This window comes from Canis lupus, chromosome 34 (genome assembly GCF_048164855.1).
Source record: "Canis lupus baileyi chromosome 34, mCanLup2.hap1, whole genome shotgun sequence".
Classification (NCBI taxonomy): Eukaryota; Metazoa; Chordata; class Mammalia; order Carnivora; family Canidae; genus Canis; species Canis lupus.
Window position 1 is genome coordinate 12,327,833 of NC_132871.1, and position 21,368 is coordinate 12,349,200.

General features: G+C 38.4%; 1 protein-coding gene across 3 annotated transcripts in view; it reads left to right on the top strand.

Annotated features, from left to right (window-relative positions):
• The first annotated feature begins 342 nt into the window (after nucleotides 1-342).
• Nucleotides 343-21,368, top strand: part of GPR155 (G protein-coupled receptor 155) — a 43,523-nt gene continuing 22,497 nt past the window's right edge. For 2 of the 3 annotated variants that reach the window (XM_072810984.1, XM_072810982.1), the window contains exons 1-7: nucleotides 343-594; nucleotides 4,891-5,387; nucleotides 12,775-13,174; nucleotides 15,260-15,425; nucleotides 16,627-16,782; nucleotides 18,586-18,669; nucleotides 19,229-19,346. In XM_072810984.1, the coding sequence (XP_072667085.1) occupies nucleotides 4,922-5,387; nucleotides 12,775-13,174; nucleotides 15,260-15,425; nucleotides 16,627-16,782; nucleotides 18,586-18,669; nucleotides 19,229-19,346 (1,390 nt within the window). In that variant the 5' untranslated portion in view covers nucleotides 343-594; nucleotides 4,891-4,921. Of the gene's footprint in view, nucleotides 595-1,019; nucleotides 1,262-4,890; nucleotides 5,388-12,774; nucleotides 13,175-15,259; nucleotides 15,426-16,626; nucleotides 16,783-18,585; nucleotides 18,670-19,228; nucleotides 19,347-21,368 lie in introns of those variants that run through there. The other variant, XM_072810983.1, reaches the window with a different exon arrangement.

Sequence of the window (21,368 nt, forward strand, 5' to 3'; positions counted from 1 at the left end):
AGCCTAGCAGGGTCCCCGCGGCAGCCGCCATGTTGGGAGCGCCGGCGGCCGGAAGTGTCGGCGGCGAGCGCTGGGAGGTGGCGGCGCGGGGGCGGAGCCGGGGATCTGTGTTCCCCCCCACACCCCCGAGCCCCTCCCCTCCTCCCGCCCCCGCCACATCCCGGCTGCCGGGGGCGGAGCCTCAGGGCGGGACCGGGGACCCTGCGGCTCCGAGCCCCGCGGCAGGGGCGGGGCCTCGTGGCGGGGGCGGGGCCTGGAGGCGGGACCCGCGCTGCGAGGCTCGGAGGTGCCCTGGCGGCGCGGCTTGCGGCCTGGGGCGGGGGCGGGGCCCGATGGAGGGGCGGGGCCTGGTGGAGGGGCGGGGCCTAGGGCGGGGCGGGGCCGCGCGGCGGGCGCGGGGAGGAGCTGACCCGGTCCCCGCGCTCCTGCACCTCGCTTTCTCGGAACGTGACAGAGCTGCTGTAGCCGGCCGCCAGCAGCCCGCAGCTCTCGGAGGAGAGAGCTGGGGTGGGAGATGACGGTGATTTCCTCCCTGCTCGGCCCATCACGAGCATCGACTCCCTTCTTGCGGCCTCGGGGCTGCAGACGTAGCAGGTGAGATGGGGCCCCGGGGGCGCCCCCGCCCCGCCCCGCCCCGCTCGGCCTGGCGTACCCTGGATGCCCCCATCCTCGCCCCGCGGGCCTGGGCCGGGGTGGGGGGGCAGTGCCCCGCCCTTAGCACCCCGGCGTGCAGCCCGCGGCCGGAGCCTACCCGCTGTTAGGACCCCGGGAGCCACCCAAGAAGACTTAGCCTAGGGGAAGGGACCGCTTGTCCCCTCCAGCGACAAGCGCGGAGCCCAGTTCGAGGAGCGCCTCCTTGCACAGCCACGCGTGTCATTCTCGGACTCTGCCTTTTATCCCGAGGGGGCGGCCTCAGTATCTGCCCTCCTGGGAGCTCCTGCCCGGTACCTGGAGCGCTGCACCAGATTTTCTCCCTTGCCCCTTTTTGGAGCATGTCAGGTACCGTGACGTTGTGACCTCCACGCCCCGGGGGAGCTGAGAGACCAACTTTCTATCCCAGGCGCAGACCCCAGGCGGCCTTTCCGCTGCCACCGCTGGCTGCCCGGGCCCTGGGTGGCAGCCGGTCTCGGGGCAGGCTGTTTGGTTAAGGACGCTCCGCATCCTTATCTTGGGGGGCCAAAGTCTGCCCCTGCCGACGCGGGAAGAGGCCGTGCTTGGCTCCCACCCGAGGTCTCTAGGGAGGACATTTGGTCCTCTGCAGGTAGGTGGGAGTGGGCGGGTGGTGTGACTGCTGATGTGCAAGATGCTGTAATAATACCAGGCTGTGTTAGGTTTGTTCCCCCGCAGGATAATGGATATTGGCTGTTTGAGGACAGACAGGCTAAGAGTTTAAAGCTTTCTCTGCAATAAATCAGAACCCTCTTCCCCATTTTCACTTAACAGGGGGTAGTGTTTACGGTTTCCTTCGTGTTATCGCCACCAACTGTCAGTGGCTGGCAGCCCTTTGTATATAGCATTTCTCTCCTCCTCATCCCACTAAGCGGCCACCGAGCAGTCTTTTTTATCGGGACAGGTCAACTTGTGCCATTAGCAACTCTTGTTTTTAACGAGATGAAAAGACTGGATACAATTTTTTAAAAACTTCCATTGCTTGTGGTTCCTGTTCATGTTCACAGAATGCTTTAAAAAGCTTATACTCTTCCCTATTGGGGGCAAAAAAAAAAAAAAAAAGAAAGAAAAGAGAGAGATGAGAAACCTTTGTAAGTGCTATTTTGGTTGTTTCGACATTCCCTCTATTGACAAGTATTGCTTTTATACTGTTGAGGAACATTAAAAGAATATTTCGGGGATGGGACAGGTTACTTTTCAAAGTTTTTCTCTTTAATTTTTAACTAACTTAAAGTTAATCCTGGGCAGTCCTACAACTATTTGACCATCACCTTGATAAAAATGAAGAACTCTCCCTTCCCTGCTAAAAACTGTTTTAAGTTCAGACTGGATTAAATTGAATTCCTTTTAGTTGTTCCGTATAAAAGAGAAGCTGTTAATCTATGACCCTTCCCATTTCTCTTATTTTCTTGGAGGATCTTTAATGCCAAGTTTGAAGAGTGGGCATAAGGCATTGAATTATATTTAATGTGTTACCAGTCTCATTATGACCACACTCCTAAGGTTGAAGAAGCTAAGTTTCAGAGAGGATATTTAATTTGCCCAAAGAGTTGATAAGTGATAGGGCCCCAAATTGGGTTCAGGTCTATTGACGCTTTGAAATGAACAATTGCTATTTTTTTTTAAGATTTTATTTATTTATTCATGAGAGACACAGAGAGAGAGGAGTGAGGCAGAGACGTAGGCAGAGGGAGCAGCAGGCTTCCTGAGAGGAACCGATGCGGGACTTGATCCTAGGACCCCCGGATCACAACCTGAGCCAAAGGCAGACAGACACTCAACCACTGAGCCATCCACGTGCCCTGAACAACTGCTATGTTAGTTAAAACTTGGTTAAAAAATTATTGTAATAATTGATTTGTACTACATACAATACTACATATCAATTATTACAAATAAGGGGTAGTGAACAGTATGAGTTACTAATATTCCAGGCGAAGAAATATAGGGAACTTTAAAAAATAATGTAAGACTGCAAAAGTTCATCACCTTATTTTTTAACTTGCCTTTTCAAGTCCACACCTTTTTGGGCTCCAAATGTTTAACACCTTTGTTTACCAGCTTCTTACTTCAACTAATGGTACCTGTCCCAACCATTAGCTTCCCCAGGATATAATTTGATGCTTATTTGGTAAACTTCAAGTATGTGATTATTGTAGGTTTATGTATATTAACCACTCCTATCTAATCCTGGTAGAAAAATACTTGTGCTGATCCAGATTAATTGTAAGGTTTTAAATGGTTCAGTTTATACGAGGGTAGCACAGAGAAAATTATCTTGTCCACACCCCATGTATCAGTTGTTGCTGGTTGGTCTCTGGCCTGCTACCTGAGTCTTTTTTATGTCCTGTGGGTGTTTGAAAACTTACCCGTTGGCATTGTAAATTTCAGGAATCATGAGTGTTTTTACTTTCTACATTATATAAGGCCACTTTAGACGGTTAACCCAGAATAATCACTTAGAAATTGACAATTGTCACCATATTAATTTCAAGTTACTAATTAAGGCTGATTAGTTGTGAAGTTGCCCAAACCTCATATTCATTGTGACCCTGGCAGCAAGAAGGGAGTCTGATAAGTATTGTAATGCTAACATAAAATTTTTTTCCTGCTTTAGCATTTTCTGAACATCGTTAAAGCATTTTACAACACATTTTGTGTTCTTTAACATTTTATGAACAGCTTTAGAACACTTTAGAACACATCTTGTGGTCCTGAGTCTGTTGCTATAGTGAAAGCTTATGATGCTTTATTATTCAGGAAAAAGATTTCTGTCCATGAACTAGAAAGTTCCTAAAAGAGGACATTGGTCCACTAAAAGGTGAGAGATTTAAAAGCAGATTAATATTTTAATCATTCATCAAAAATATATATATCTATTTTTTAATATTTTTTTATTTATTCATGAGAGACATAGAGAGAGAGAGGCAGAGACACAGGCAGAGGGAGAAGCAGGCTCCATGCAGGGAGCCCACCATGGGACTTGATCCCGGGTTTCCAGGATCAGGCCCTGAGCTGAAGGCGGCATTAAACCGTTGAGCCACCAGGCTGCCCAAAATTATATATATTTTATATATAGGTATATATATATATATACCCACACACTCTAACATATATGTTTGTGTCTCCTGTGTACCAGGCACTGTGATAGGTGTTAGGGCTACAATAGTGAGCAAAAATATGCAGAGTCCGTACTTCTGTGGCACTTAAAGTCTAATGAAAAGATAGATGGACATAAATTAAATAGTCACTCTCATGCATGGTATAATTACAAAGTAAGAAAAGTAGCCTGCAGGTAAGGAACATGATTCTACTTGAGAAAGCCCTAGCTATGGGATTAGTGAAGCCTCATGTGGTAAAGCAATTCCTGAACTATATGATTTAGAGGGTGAACAGGTATTATTATATAGACAGTGGCAAGGAGAGAAGAGACTATTTTATACTGAACTGCATGTACAAAGTCCCAGTGACACAAAGGGACTATGGGACATTCAAGAAGCCAAATATATAAGACCGCTATAAAAGGAGCTAAGGGTACCCTGGTGGGATGCCATCACTTTTTTAAAGTTCTCTTTTAATGGGCTACCAAACGTTGTATTTAACTTTTTTTAAGTGATTACTTTGTGCCAGATGTGATTATAAGGACTTGAATAACCTCAAGTCCCAATGAGATAGGTACTATTATTGCCATTTCACAGATGAGGAAAGTTACTGAATAAAGTTACTCTGTGATACTCTTCTATATTCTTCTTCCTGTCCTATATTCAGGTATGACCAGAGAGACAGAACTCTCCTATCCTAAGGTAGTCTTGATAATTGAAATTTCCAGAGAATTTGGATGCAGGTAGACATTCAGGAGAAGCTCTCTGGGTGCCATGCTCTTACCCACAAGGTGGAGCTCAAGTGTGGATCATGGAGAGAGCCATGGGGTATCACTGCAACTGTCGTATTTGTGGATCTTATTTTATTCATGTTTGATACTGAAAATAGGACAGCAACATAAATATTTTGACCCACCTTTGAGAGTAAAGAGGTTATTATTACCAAACACTCACTTTTTTTTTTTCCATTGTATTTTTCTCTGGTGGTTGTTGAAAGAAAATACGTGTATTTCTTTGGCTATTTGATATGTCTGGGCTTACCAGTATATACTTTCAACTAGAATTCTTCTCATTATTGTTTGTCTGAATTGGTTGACTGAATCTTTTCCTTTCTTTCCAGAGATCTGGTTGGAGTTGGAGGGTGAAAGAAAATGGATTCTTTTTCTGATTTACCTGCAGAGAACCTAACCATTGCAGTCAATATCACCAAGACTTTGTCCTCAACAGCAATGCATAGATTTAATTCCACTAATGACCCACCTTCAATGTCAATAACAAGGCTTTTTCCAGCCTTACTAGAATGTTTTGGCATAGTCCTTTGTGGCTACATAGCAGGAAGAGCCAATGTCATAACATCAACACAGGCCAAAGGACTAGGAAATTTTGTCTCCAGATTTGCACTTCCAGCTTTATTATTCAAAAATATGGTTGTACTTAATTTTTCCAATGTGGATTGGTCTTTCCTATATAGCATTTTGATTGCCAAAGCTTCTGTATTTTTCATTGTATGTGTATTAACCTTATTGGTTGCCAGTCCAGACAGTCGATTTAGCAAAGCTGGACTATTCCCTATTTTTGCTACACAAAGTAATGACTTTGCATTGGGATATCCTATAGGTAAGTTATTTTTTTTTCAAGTTTTTAAAAAAATTCAAGTGTTTTAGGAAGTAGCAAAATATAATCCTTTAATTTGTCTAAGCATTTTTTAGTGACAGATATTTACTTATATCTAAAAAAAAGAAAAATCTCTTGGGGCACCTGACTGGCTCAGTTGGTAGAGCATGTGACTTGACCTTGGGGCCTGTGAATTTGAGCGCCATGTTAGAGGTAGAGTTTACTTTAAAAAAAAACAAAAGTCACAAAGCCTCATTCCAAATCTCTGTACTTTGTACCACCCCACAATGCCTACCCCCAAAAGGGACTAAATCTTAAAAAAAATTCAAATAAAAAGATCTCTTATATTTTTTCTTAAATATTTCTTACATTAGGGTGAATTCTATTTTTTCCTCAAACTCAAGAGTTTGAAGCTCTTTCAGATGTTGATCTAAAATAAAGAGTCATACCTAAATAAACTCTATAAATCATCCTTCTAATACATTCTTTTTCTTCTCAGCAACCACATGAAAGAAGTTTAGGTTCCAGAAGGGATTAGAGTCTGATTTAAATTATACTAGAAAGATAGACACATGTCTGTATAAAAATAGTTATTAAATGTTAGCAGTGCAAATTTACGAGACTTTTCTCCCCTCCATCATTTTTCTTGCCATCCAGAATATATATTGCTTTACATTAAATCTTGTTGTTGAGTTTATTATTTAAAATGTCCGTGTATTTCCATTGAAGTTAATTTCTTGTATAAGAACAAAAATGGTGAGAGCTTTGCACCTTTTCAACAATTCCTTCCTAGCCTTTCCAACTCTTTAGGCAGCCTAATTTTATGTTTCTATGTGTGTTTTCCTGATGAAACCTTTGGGATGGTGAGATATCGTGAATGTATTCTTTTTTTCCAAAACACTCTATCACTAAGAACATATCTACCTAGTAGCTACTTTTTATATTTTTATATTTATTTTTTTTAAAGATTTATTTATTTATTTATGATACACGGAGAGAGAGAGAGAGAGAGGCAGAGACACAGGAGGAGGGAGAAGCAGGCTCCATGCCGGGAGCCCGATGCGGGACTCGATCCCGGGACTCCAGGATCGTGCCCTGGGCCAAAGGCAGGCGCTAAACTGCTGAGCCACCCAGGGATCCCCAATATTTTTCCCCCAATATATTTTTATATTTAAATTAAAGTTTATGTTGTACTTTGACCACGTGTCATGATATGAGGACTTGAATATTATGGATGTAGTCATTCATTCATTCACGCATTCATAGGGACCTGTTACATATTAACGATTGTGCTAACAGATGGGAATATACCAGTCAACAAAGTTCTCAAACATTTTGAACTTACATCTTAATGTGAAAATAAAAGAAAAATTAAAATAAATCAGGTAATGACAAGAGTCATAAAAATAAAGTAGCATAGAGGGCTAGGAATGACGAGGTACTATCTGACATAAGGGTCAGTAAAGACCTCTCTGATATATCTTCTGAGCAGAGACTGAAAGAAATTTATTGAAATGGACAGCTGAAAACCACCATTAACTCCCAGATTCCTTATTCAGTAGTTTTAAAACTTTCTCCTCACCCAAACTGTTAATTATTTCCCTTTTCTCCTCCTTTGCCCTTCCTCCATCTCACTAACCAGAAATAGAGCTAAATTATAGAAATTAAATGCTAGGAGTAAAGCAGGAAGTTTATGAGAGAAGAGAAACTGGGCTCTTAGATGAGTGAGCTATAAATAGTAACTATAAAGGTGTTCCTTTAAGGTTATTGAATTTTAAAATTAAGGATGAACCAAGCATTTAAATAAAGACTTTGGAAATAAAATAAGTCCATCTCCTCAGGAGCATTAATAATGTAGATTTGTCAAGGTATTTATGACATAAAGACCTTATAAGTGGCTCGGTATCATAGTGTTAAGTATTTAACAAATATTACATTATCTTAATTTAGTCATGAACTATAAGTATATAGTTTCAGGTTCTCGTAGATTAGTAAGTACATAACTAAACAACTAACATTTGTAACTTAATACTTTATAGAGTATTTTCTTATATACTTAGGTAGGGCAGATACTTTTAATCCTCATTTTCAAATAAGGACACAGGCCTTCAGAGAATTTAATTGTTATATCCCAGGTCACACAGCTAATGTGACTGAGATCCAAACCTAGGTCTTTTGGTTCTAAATCCTAGGCATTCTCTTATGCCACACAGTTATATAACATGCCCATTTAATCTTCGGAAGACCTAACTAGCCTGTAACTCATAAATATCAGAGGGAATCAAACATTTTTTTATCTTTAGATTATTCTAAAGGTATTCCATAAAATGAATAGCAGTGGAAAAAGATGTATTAGATGAGCTTATGCATTTTCATGTTAAAGCAGCATCTCCAAATCAAAATGTAGTCAGCCGTTTTCATTACTGTTTTTCTTATGTCCCACCTTGGATCACTGAATCTGGCAATAATCATGTTCCCAGCAGTGTGCTAGTCCAATTTCCCTGATGATTATCCTTCTAAATTTTGAGTAGTCATTTTTTGTTTTTAAGTCACAAATAATATAAGAGCTCTTGTAACATTAGGTTGCAGACAATAACCTTACCAGAAACCAACAGTATACACAAAAGTGCTTACTTATATATCTGCAGATTGGAAGGTGTGGTACAGAACTGTAGGGCTGTGTATCTGCTCCAGTGAGCTTATTTATTATTGCTGCCCATGCCCATCTGCCTTCTGGGGCTTTTCAGGATGAACAGAGAAGACTGTGTCTCTAGAGAGAAGACCCGTTCTTTCTGTTTGTTACGTGATGTCTCCCAGGAATTCCCACTCTCTTGTTAACAGATAAGCATCATAGCTTATGAGAAATGTCCTTTTTAAGACTGCTTTTGTTCCACAGAATCAGTCCAATTTACAGGTGACTCGGGAGAAGGCAGATAAGTTAATGATAAAGAAAAAGGACATTCAAGTTTCCTTTTTCTCTATATTCTGACAGTTATAACAGCCTGTAATATTATATTAAAATGGTGTATCTATATTCAAGTGGAAGAAGGCTGCAGTGCATTTAACAGAGTAAGAGAGAAGCTCGCTGTTTTTTAGAACAATTCTTTTCAAAGGTACTTTAAGAAATACGAGTTCGAGAAGAAACCAAGAATCTACCACGGTGAAATGTTGATTTCAGCAAGTCAGAATGGTTCCCTACCTCTGTCATCAAAAGATACTAATAAGGCATAGTTAAGTCCTATAATTTATTCTTCAAACAATGCTGATAGCATAAGTGCCTCGACTAATCATAATTATGCTCTAGTGCTTGAGCTGTAAACAGAAAGGAAATGAAGCATTTAACTATATGCCATTAAATAATAGGATGATCTTGTCTGGGTCTTTGTGTTATTTGCTAGGGATTGAAGCCCGGCAGGAATCAAAATAGGAGCCGCAGTGGGTGGTTAATTTTGTCTCTTAGTTTCTCATAGTGGGATTCTCTCCTCCTCCCCCCCACCAAGAGCTTTATTTGTAAGTGTTAATTAATTAGAACTTAATAGTTGATATAATCATTATAAATCTAATTTGTTAGTATAGGTCACTGGTTTTCATATGTGGTTTTCATATTTGAAAAATCATCTTTTGATTGGTGATAAAAGCACTGCCAATTCATAGATAAATATGTAACTTTAATTATGCAAACGAATGGCAGAAGTGTACTGAAATCTCCACACTGAACCCTGTTCTAGTGATTTAACAAGTATTTATTAATTCCCAATTTTTGCTCTCCCACTAGATTGGACCTTTTTTACCTTCATATACTTATTCAACTGACTCAAAATACCCTAATAGTAACTAACCTGCTTCATAAGTATTCAGAATATGAAAAAAGAAAAAAATCGGATATAAAAAGAAACAAGTCTAAGAGAGAACAATTAGATATAAATTGCTGTGTGTTACAAAATACATTTTTACTTTGAAAACTTTGACATTCGTTGATGTGATAATTCCATTCAGGGAGTATTTTCAGATTTGCTCAGCCCTGCGCGAGGGACTGGGTGGGAGTTCTGAAGAGATGCCTTCAAGGGACATTGTGATGAGGTGGCACTAGTAGGACACAAGGTGCCAGAGCCATCCAGAAGAGAGGAGATCCATGATATAGATTGAAGACTTGGTGGAGGCATTGGTACCTGACACAGGCCTTAAACTGTAGGCAAGATTTAAGTAAGAGAGGAGAGACTTCAAGAAGTTGGGGAATGATGATCAGCACGTAGAACGGGTGGTTACGAACCTGGTGTTAGTCCGGCATAACTGCCATCTTTGGCTGGTGGAGGCTTTGCCTTAAGGAATAGTGAGAGATGAACTGAGTAAGTAAAGGACCACTTGTGGAGACTGGACTGTGAATGTCAAAAGAAAGGCTTTATTGCTGTTCTTGTGGGAGGTGAGAACTGTGGGAAAATCCTAAGTTTGGAAAGTTAAAATTTAGATGATATTGTCAGCAGCGAATAGAATGGATCCAGGGAGTGGTCAAGAAAAACCAAAAGAATATAAATTGGCAAACACAATTAATCCAATTTTGAGATTTCTGACTAGTGGTTCAAGAGAAAATACAAAAGATCCTGAAAGAAGACAATAGTTGGTGATTGGTTCAACATAGATCATAAAAGACTGCTGCTCAAATTTGCATTGAGCTTTTAAAACAATCTAAAGTCCATTATCAGATGGTGATTAAGTATTAAGAGTGCCGGGAAAGTAAATTTCTGGAAAAAGGCATTGACTTAAGGGACTTTGTGTGCTGAAAGTTGTTAAAGGAAACACCTTATGCATTTAATTTTGGCCACTTGGGAAAGTATCTGTACTCAGATTGAAAACACAAGGCTTTTCCAAAAATTTGCTATTTTAAAAATTGAGTGGTGGGCAGGTATGGAAGGCTTGCTCTTAGAGATGGAATGTCTGATCAGAAGGAGGGGAGCTGTCTAGAAATAGTTACCAAAAAAAAAAAATGATGCTTTTTTGTACTTTAAAAGATGAAACCTTAATGAAACATGAAAGAAAACCAGTAGGAGATATACAGCTCGGATATCTAATTTGGAAATCAGTGGAAAGAATTCGTGAAATTTTATGTAATCAAATAGGTTTTGTTTAGCCACTGCTTCATTTCGGGGATATTATAGACCTCTGTATGTGCTTAGCTGAGAAAAAAAAAGGGGAATCGAATCCTACACAAAAGTAGGTTTTAGCTAATGAGAGCCAGGTAAATTTCTAAAGGTTATATAATCTTGTTACATAACTTTAACAGGACATGTGCATGACATTAACTGAACTTATGTATCCTGAGTAAGTAAACTAATATATTTTCCTACCTGTGGAACTTTATCTTAATGTAAATTGAGAAATCTAATCTTTTACATTTTTTCACACGATCGCTTCTGTCTTTGCGAATGATTGTGGCTGTTTTTGTTGTTTTTAATCTTTCTTTCTCAACCTTCAATCATCTATGAATCATCCTTTATATGTATTAGGTTGAATTTCACACCTCGTTGCCAAAAAATGTGCCTAAAGACCAGGTTGGTTACTCTAAGGCTCTAGGTTGCTCTGATCAACCCAAGACCAGGCCACCAACTCTCATGTCCATCAACAAACAGCTAAAAGGCTGATCCAACCTACCTGCCCCCTTCCAAGGAGACTCTTTTATTTTATTTTATTTTATTTTATTTTATTTTATTTTATTTTATTTTATTATTTTTATTTTAATTTTTTTTAGGAGACTCATTTTATGCACTGGTTAGGTTCTAAAGTCATCATGTATAGTCAAATCCTTGAAAATCCCTTAAATCACCCACAAAATGCAACGCACATACTTTGTGCATTTTGTACCATTTCTCATAAGTCTAGCAGCCAGATTTGTTTTTCTCTAGCGTTTTTCTTCAATGAACAGGTGAAATAATTAGTTTGCATTTGGGAACATGCCTGATGGGGGAGAAAATAAATCTTTTGTTTTCCTAAGAGTGTATAGTTGAGTTTGTGTTAGTTAAATATGCATTGACATGACTCTATTCCCTTCCCGAATATTCCTTAGACCCACCTTTTCATTCCTAATTCTTCAGCATCCTCACAGGTCTTCCTAAGGCATTCATTCCTTGTTTCTCTCAAATGGAGGCTGTTTATTTTCTCTTCACCTGCATCCCACGTGAGCAATAGTACAATAGGTGATAGGTGGAGCCGGCATCCTCATAGCCATCTAGTACCTCTGCTAGGCCATTATTCTCTGCTCTTTTGTAGGAACTGCTTCTTCGGGGTACGTACTGCCTACCTAGACTGTTCATCCTCCTTGCTGTCATCACTGACCTCATTCTGATCATTCTTCCTCATTTAGTGAAGATTTTAATATATGGCTCATTGTCATCTCGACTTCCAAGTTTTGCCATTATCTTGTTTGAATTTAGCATCAATGGGAACTACCCGTTAAATCCTCCCCTTTCTCAGTTCCCTGACTTCTCCATCTCCAGTGATGTTTTCCTCTGCTCCCTTTCAGCCACCAACTCCTACAGCACATCCTGGACCTCAGCATCTAGGAAAAATTAAATTCAGTAGGTCAACTATCTGACTTTGAACTCCTGACCTTCCAACTACTTGTCATCTTTGGATTTTGGAGGGACTCCAGTCCCTGACTCCTCTGCTTTTTATCTGAGAGCCACCTCCCATCTTCATTTCTTTTCCATTAGAGCTTGGACTCTATGCCTCCAGTGCTACTCCCTTCTCTAACCTTTGTAGTCTGGTTTTGGTTCCCTACTCCAGTGCAACCTCTCTCAAGGGAACCAAACCACCTTGTTGCTATTACTACTTGTATAATTTCTTACTAGATTTGTACTTGGAATTGTTTCTTTTAAGAATTCTGCCCCTTTACTGAGACTAGTCTTAGCCTCTACATATTAAAAATTAGTGGGTTTCACTAACAGTGATTTTTTTTAAAGATTTTATTTATTTATTTATTTATTTATTTATTTGAGAGAAAGAGGGAGAGGGAGGAAGGGGGAGGGGCAGAGGGAGAAGCAGGATCCCCGCTGAGCAGGGAGCCCAACTGAGGGCTCAATCCCCCAGGACCCTGAGATCATGACCTGAGCATAAGTCAGGTGCTTAACTGACTGAGCCACCCAGGGATCCCCACTAACAATAATATTTTAAGTTGATTATTATTTTATAAGCTAAATACCATTTAATATAGTGTGCTTTTCTTCCTTTTCACCTTTATTTCTAAAATTTACTTTTCCAAAGTAGGCTAATGAGGTCATTGTGCACTATTTATATTAATTTAAAATATGTTATAATTAAGCATAGAAAACATTATGTAATTTATTAATGCATTTCTGTGGTGATCATTTTTAAAACACTTTTAATTCATGTTTTGCAGTTGAAGCTTTATATCAAACTACATACCCAGAATATCTCCAGTACATTTACTTGGTGGCACCAATATCTCTTATGATGTTAAACCCTATAGGGTTTATCTTCTGTGAAATCCAGAAGTGGAAAGACACTCAAAATGCGTCTCAAAACAAAGTGAAAATTGTGGGACTTGGACTTCTGCGTGTATTACAGAACCCAATAGTATTTATGGTTTTCATTGGTATTGCCTTCAATTTTATTCTTGATCAAAAGGTGCCCGTATATATGGAAAATTTTCTTGATGGACTTGCAAATTCTTTTTCGGGATCAGCTCTATTTTATCTTGGTCTTACAATGGTGGGAAAAATCAAGAAACTGAAGAAGTCAGCATTTGTTGTGCTAATTCTTCTCATCACAGCTAAACTGTAAGTTTAATTTATTTAACTTGGGAGCTGTATTTTGGGAAAGCCTTATTTAGCCAGTTCATTAGATGTGTCTGCAACTATTTTCTCATTTAAATACTCTGGTAGTAATACTCCCTCCTGAGTAGTTGTGATTTAAAGGAAAATGATGTTGGTATATTGTGGAAAGTTATTGCCTTATTCTGTATAGGCTATTCTTTCCATTTTATTGCCAGAAGATAAAGACTGTTGGCTTCCCCTTAACTTTTATATAGTTTTACTTAGTATCTCCTAATATCCCAGTTTGATCATATATTTAAAGGCAATTTTAGGACAGCCCGGGTGGCTCAGTGGTTTAGTGCCACCTTCAGCCCAGGGCGTGATCCTGGAGATCTGGGATCCAGTCCCACATCAGGCTCCCTGCATGGAGCCTGCTTCTCCCTCTGCCTGTGCCTCTGCCTCTCTCTCTATGTCTCTCATGCATAAATAAATAAAATCTTAAATAAATAAATAAATAAATAAATAAATAAATAAATAAATAAATGCAATTTTACAGGATTTCTGAATCTTCCAAATCTTTTAAAACCCTATTAGTAATGATGAAAACAATAATTTTGAATATAAGCTTTTTTTTCATGCATTTTGGAGAAATATTCTATAATTTTGTGGGTAATTGAACTTTCTAAATAGGGAAGTCCGTACAAATGATTATTACTATCTGATCATAGCCTATCAAATGAAGTTTTTATCAGCTCCTTAGTTAACAGTTCCTTAGCTTATTTAGCTCATTAGCCATAGAACTACACTTCATGGTGCAGGTGACATAATTTTACTGCGACACTACCCCAAGGAACTTGGGGCATACTTAAATATCAGAATTAGCTCTTGTATAGACAGTTAAATTCATGAAAGCAGTGCAATATGAAATAGTATCTATATTTTCAAAATAACAAAAATGAATATAACTTTTGAAAATTTTTTATAATGTGGTGTTATGCTCCTTGGAAACAAAGTTTTTTTTTTTTAAGATTTTTATGTATTTATTTATGAGAGACACAGAGAGAGACAGAGACATAGGCATGTAGGACTCAATCCCAGGACCCCAGGATCACAATCTGAGCCGAAGGCACTCAACCCCTGAGCCACCCAAGTGCCCTGGAAACAAAGTATTAATTAGAATTGCCTCAGTAATGAACATGATTCTAATGTTAATAGTGTTGTCAACTTCAACTGAAATATTCTCATTTTAAAAATTTTTTTGTCTTAAAAAATGTTTTTTTTCTGGATCTTTGATCCCTATTAGATATTTTTAATCTTTTTCCTTAACTAAAAATACATATAAGAGCAGTTTCGTATTTCATACTAGAGCATATCTCTAGGTGCTGCTATGACAATGTTATCAACCCTGGCCTCATTCTTCTTAAAGGAAAGCTTCATTAGCTCAGCTTCCCTTTTATTCTCTTTCTATGGAATCCTGAAAGATTTGTTTAATAATTGACTCTTCACCAGGTCTGGATTTCACTACTTTTCTGCTCTATCTTGGTTGTTTCAGTTACTTCTTTTTGTCTTTATAGTGATGAAGAGGTAATTGTAAGATGTCGATTTTTCTCGTGGCTTTCAGAATCTAATGGAGCCACATTGTTATCAATACCTGAACAATTTAAACCCCAAATCAAAATAAAGATCAGGGTTCTTTCCAAAAAGAAGTTTAGTAATTTTCTTGAAAAAAGTTTACTCAGATTATCAGTCTTTTTCTTTTAACATTTCAATTTTCTAGTAGAGGAAACAAAAATAGCAGTTACAGTTAAAACTTCTAAAAAATTTTTTAAGAAAATTATTTGTAGAACCAAAGCTGAGTTTGTTTCCTCCTAATCCTTGATGTTGAAAGTATTTCTTAGAATATTGTTACATCTAAATGACTTTAGTTGAATTCTTGATTCTTTCAAAATGTTCGCAAGTAGGCATGCAGAGACTCCGTGCATGCAAATAGATATACCTTCTGGGGAAAAGAGGAATATAACCTAATGCCAGGTTCACTAGAACAGTCTCCCCCTTGGGGACCACTGTGCTTTAATATCAAGTGAATGACACGTTACTTGTTTTTTTCAGCCTGGTGCTGCCACTTCTGTGCAGAGAAATGGTGGAACTCTTGGACAAGGGCGACAGTGTAGTGAACCATACAAGTTTATCAAATTATGCATTTTTGTATGGTGTCTTTCCTGTAGCACCAGGAGTGGCTATCTTTGCAACACAGTTCAACATGGAAGTAGAGATTGTATGTATATTACTACTTTCTAAGTTTGATTGTACAGTTAGTAGAAAAAATGAATTTTTAAAACACAGAGATCAGCATTCTTTAATGAGAATTTGATAAGTGAAAGCTACTTCATTGTAAATAAGGAGGCATCATGTAACATCAGGTAATAATAGAGTTATTTAATCTGGGGTCTTTTTTTAGCCATAACTTTTTTTGTTAGTCTTTTTTTGTTTAAGGATTTTATTGTTACGCTAAAGCTTAAAGATTTATTTATAAAGAATGATAACTTTTGAAGTTTTGGGTAAAAATAATCTGATTCATTCACTGATAATTCACCAGATGCAGAACACTACATAATCAATTGCAGTAAATAGCTATAATCAATTAACACTATATTATTAGCTGTGTCTAAGCATATTGTACATGTTATCTATACCATTAAATGTTTTTGAAATATAACATGAAGGAACTTCATTTGTTCTAAATTGTTTAACAAAGGATAGTTCCATTATTTAATCTGTAAAATATTTATGTGGTAATTTTTTTCAAATTGATTTTATTGCTTTATATTTTATGAAATAGTGTGGAAGGAAACTGGCCATCAGTTTTTTTTAAAATTTATTTTTTATTGGTGTTCAATTTACCAACATACAGAATAACCCCCAGTGCCCGTCACCCATTCACTCCCACCCCCCGCCCTCCTCCCCTTCTACCACCCCTAGTTTGTTTCCCAGAGTTAGCAGTCTTTACGTTCTGTCTCCCTTTCTGATATTTCCCACACATTTCTTCTCCCTTCCCTTATATTCCCTTTCACTATTATTTATATTCCCCACATGAATGAGAACATATAATGTTTGTCCTTCTCCGACTGACTTACTTCACTCAGCGTAATACCCTCCAGTGGCCGTCAGTTTAGTTAGATCATTAATATGGCTTACTTTTGAGAACCTAGAAGATAACCATTAGCTTGGGATGTCTAGTTCTGGCTATGTGCAAATATTAATTGAGCATGGATTGGGAGAGGAATCAAAGGAACTTTCTTTTAAGAACTCTCAGAAAGGGGGAGAATGGTATTAGAGAACATGCTGGAATTTAGAATGTCTTTTTATTTATTGACTCTTGCTTTTATTTTAGAATGTACTGTGGCTATTTAAAATTTAGGGTCATTGTTTAATTGAGGCTATGAGTCTTTTCTCAATTTGATTTCATTTTTTTGCAGATAACCTCAGGGATGGTAATTAGCACGTTTGTGTCTGCACCAATCATGTATGTTTCTGCCTGGTTACTAACCTTTCCCACTATGGACCCTAAGCCATTGGCATATGCCATCCAGAATGTTAGTTTTGATATAAGTATTATCAGCCTTGTCTCCTTGGTAAGTACGTTTCAGTGTAAATATGAGTGAAAACAGAATGAGTTTGAAAATAGCTTGGTAACCAGAAAGTTAGGGATTTAAAAATCTATTTTTAAAAATCTCTTATGCCATAGAGAAAGCTAAAGCCTGCCCGTAAAATATAATACCAGCCTTCTGAGTTGTGTCTTTCGTTTTGAGAGTTAGAGTCATGTAGCAGACAAGGCATGAGATTTAGTCAGACCTGGATTGGCTCTTGGCCCTATCACAAACTAGCTGTATGTCTCAGCCTTTCTAAGCTCCAGTTTTCTCAGGTAGGAGCTAGGGATACTAAGTTTACCTATTTCCACAGGTTGTTTTAAGGATTACCTAATGACGATATATGTGAAAAGCATCTGCAAGTGGCAAATCACTATACAAATACTACTAGTATTAGCTAATTGTAGAAGCATGGGGTTGGAAGAAATCGTCCAACCACCCATTTAATGTTAATGAAACTTTCTGGATAGATCTAGTTCAAATTAAATACTTAAACATTTGATGACTAGAGTATCTTGTAGCTCGAGTTGCCTGTGGAGTTCAAGCAATATTCTGGTTGAAAAACAAAAACAACACCTTGTTAAAGGAAGGAGGTAGGGATGAACATGTATATGGACAATGAATAAATGTGTGTCTAATGTATTTTTTAGGAAATTTTACTTCTGTTACATATTCTTAAAATCTGTGTTCTTTGATAAGAGGACAGTCTGGGGAGAGAAGTGATATAAATTTTAATTGATAAGGAGGGGAGAAGAAAGAAAGACATCAACCAGTATACTTAGCTGGGCACTTCAGAAGGAGAATAGAAACTCCATCCTTTTAAATATGAGGAGTGCAAGGCAATTCATCTTAACGTGGGCAATATGTATTGTTTGAAGAAAGACTGCCTGGAATTTAGATACCTCATGAACCAATGGTGGAATCAAAAGAAGAAAACTTAGAAGAGGACTTGTAACTGTATCTCACACTAAAGATCTTTTCCTGAATAGTTGACACTGAGCCTGTGTCCTAACCGAGCCACACAAGTACGGGAAGTCAGAACGTGGCCTTGGTCAAGACATTAGTTCTTAAAGACCTTGTCATTTCTAAACAGTTAATTTATGATAGGATCTCTCCAAAATACAATGACATGTAATTATTAGGTCTTAAAGACCTTGTCATTTCTAAACAGTTAATTTATGATAGGATCTTCCCAAAATACAATGACATGTAATTATTAGTTTCAGGAGAATATCATAGTGATTCAATGTCTTTATACATTATGAAGTGATCCTCATGATACGTCAAGTTACCGTTTGTCACTTATTGAAGTTATTACGATGTTACTATATTCCCTATGCTGTACATTACATCCCCAGGACTTACTTATTTTATAAGTGTACTTCTCAGTCCCTCTCTACCCTTCACCTGCCACCCAACTCCTCCCCTTTCTGGTGACCAGCAGTTTCCTGTATCTATGAGTCTGTTTCTGTTTTGTTTTGTTGGTTTATTTGCACACAGAAGTGAAATCATAGAGTATTTGTGTTTCTCTCTCTATTTCACTTAGCATAATACCTCCTAGGTCCATCCATGTTACTGCATCTCCATGCTATTTATTTTACTTTGGATATAGTAATTTACCTTAATATTCTGTTGGGAACTAGGCAGATTAACATTAAGTAAAATATTGGAATTTCTTTCTGAGCCAAGATAAAGAGAATCCTTTAAAGAAGCTAATCAATGAGTTATTTGATAAGTAGCTATAAAAGTTAAGAAACCTGAATAACTTTTGAACCTTTTGTCTTTAAGATCTGGTCTCTGGCTATTCTTCTTTTGAGTAAGAAATATAAACAGCTCCCACATATGCTCACAACTAATTTACTCATCGCTCAGGTTAGTAAACCTACAGATACTTAGAACTATGCTTTTTTCATTGACTGTTCTACTATAGAGGGGAAAATTATTTTCCTGGGTTTTTCCAGTTATAAGTTTGAAAGTATTTTTTATGAAATGCAATCAATCACAGCTTGATTACAATGAATTTATGCCTAACTTATTATATACCACAGTAGGGCTTGAACTAATAATGTCGTTCAGTGATCACTTTGCATTTTTTAATAGAAACAATTAAGTCCTTAAAAATTGAACTCTCACAATCTTATTCTTCTAGTCAAATCTTTGCAAGTCTCAGTTTATGATGGAAAGAGGTTTAGCATTTTTCATGTAAACCATTACTAAATATAAGGTTAATATTTAGAATGTTTGTTTCAATTGAATATGTATACTGTTAAAGACTATAAGAAGGGCTTTTATCATAAAACTTGAACGTTTAGTATAACTAGCATGATAATCATTCAGCAATCTTTTAAGAAGAATAATTATAATAAATTTGCTGCAAATCAAACATTTGTCTGACTCACATGAATGACTGACTTTGTAATTTTTTCTTTAGTCTATTGTCTGTGCTGGAATGATGATATGGAATTTCGTTAAAGAAAAAAATTTTGTTGGACAAATTCTGGTGTTTGTTCTATTGTACAGCTCCCTCTATAGTACCTACCTGTGGACAGGTAAGATGGATAATTATTGGAAATTTAGGTCTTCTATCATTAGAAGCTATTTGAAATCTGGCAATCCAGGACTAACACATTCTCTCAGGCTCTTACGCTCACTACCATAGGCAGTCTGCAAAGTCAAGTTCTGTTTCCATGATATAGAGAAATAGTACTCTATTTCTGCCTGGGTTTGGGGTTTCCAGTCACATGGTCTTTTTCCTCAGGATCTTTGGCTCTTGGCCACAGTCAGCACAGCTCCCTTTTGGAAACACCAAGATATTTGGTACTAGAAGCAAGTCGAGAAAGGAGGGAGAGAATGGGAGAGAAGTGGGAGATATGTCCCAGAGCTCACTATGAGAATCCAACTGAACTGAGTGAAAAATTCTGACTCTGCTGTCAGCAAACAGTTTAGCTTTTGAAATCTCAGTTTCCTCATCCATGAGACAGGATTATCACACCTTTCAGTTACTTTGAGAGCTAAATGAGATAAGGGGATTTATGCCTGGTACACAGTAGGCAGTCAACAACTGAAACTGTATTATTAAACAGAGGGGAAATGATTACACAAGAACAAGAAAAGTAAGGACTACAAGGGAATGGAAATACAAGAGTACCCAGTAAGAAACTATTTCTCGTTTCAACTGGCTCCAAAAAAAGATACTCAAATATTTTAGCTTATTGTCATTTTGAAGTATAATATTTATTTGGAGGCATACATTCTGGTATGTTTGCCAAACAATCTGTGTGGCTGTTTTGTATTCAGACCACAAACGTGAACCTATAAAATGGCACATAAAAGGAAATTGTAGCATGGTAGGGCTGGTGATAGCCACTTTTGGGAGGCAGGTGTCAGGAAATGGCTTCGAGGGACAGGCCTTTGATTTCATGCCTTCGAGATCAAAAGCAGGGCCCATCTAAGTCAATAGCCTTTTGAGGTGAAGCAACAATGTGGGGAGGAATAATAGAATGAAAAATTCAGTGCTAACAGGAGAAGGTGTGTGCTTTTTAAAGGCAGTACATCTGTAACCAAACCAACGTTGAGTTGGCTCCTTGGTGAGTCACAGATAGAAACCACCAGGTGAGTTGTCGCACAAAGGAAACTTTATTTGCAGCAAATAAGGAGACCACAGGGAATAGCTTCCAAAGCTGTGACTCCCCAAGCAAGGGTGAATGGGTTCCTTTTGTCTAGGGTTAGGGTGAATATTTAGATAGGGAAGCCTTGTCATCATATGTAGAGGCGGACATAAGGTCACGCATGCTCCTTAAGGATATGTGGCTGTACATGCATTGTATGCCCTGTAAATGAGGCTTGTGCTCCTCCTTGGGTGGAGATTTTAGTGTTAGAATGAGGTAAAGGTAAAAGTAGGTCACCCCAGAGGTCACTCCGTAGTCTTTCTGCACGGGTGCATGCAAGTCGGGGATTTTGCTCAAACTGGTGTGGGTGGCCTGGGCCACAAAGCTCTTCCTCTGTTGCTTGAGGGGTAGTTTTGGTTTGCATCAGGCAATGTTATCCCTGGTCCTTTGTCTGAGTTAAGTTGGGAAGAAGAACTTAAGGGAAAATGTGGGACAAAGATCTGTGGGTACAAGCAGATGAGCAGTAAATAACAAAGGTCTTGGGATCTAGCTGGTGACACATCTTGCATAGCATAAGAGTTCTCATGAGATGTCAAGTAAAAGAGCTTAAAGACTTTTATTTCCAAATACACATGGATAACTTGATCTCTAATACTTAGGCTTATCAAGGCTAAATTGATCATATGAATAGGAGAGCAGCCAGTAGATCAGTGTATCAAAAATCCCCAAGGATCCCTGAAATCCTCCTTATGCACACATGCCAAAATCTATCCAGAGACCTTGTTCTGAATTCCTGGATCCCAATGAAGGTACCCTTTAACCTTGAGCTTATTATGCTGAAACAGAATTTTAGACTTACAGTGTCATTTTAAATCATCCTATTCAGCCATTTTTAGTTTCGCTCGTTCGCATACGGTCTTCACAATTTTTGCCGTATCTGTGTACCACTTGTACTTTTTTAAA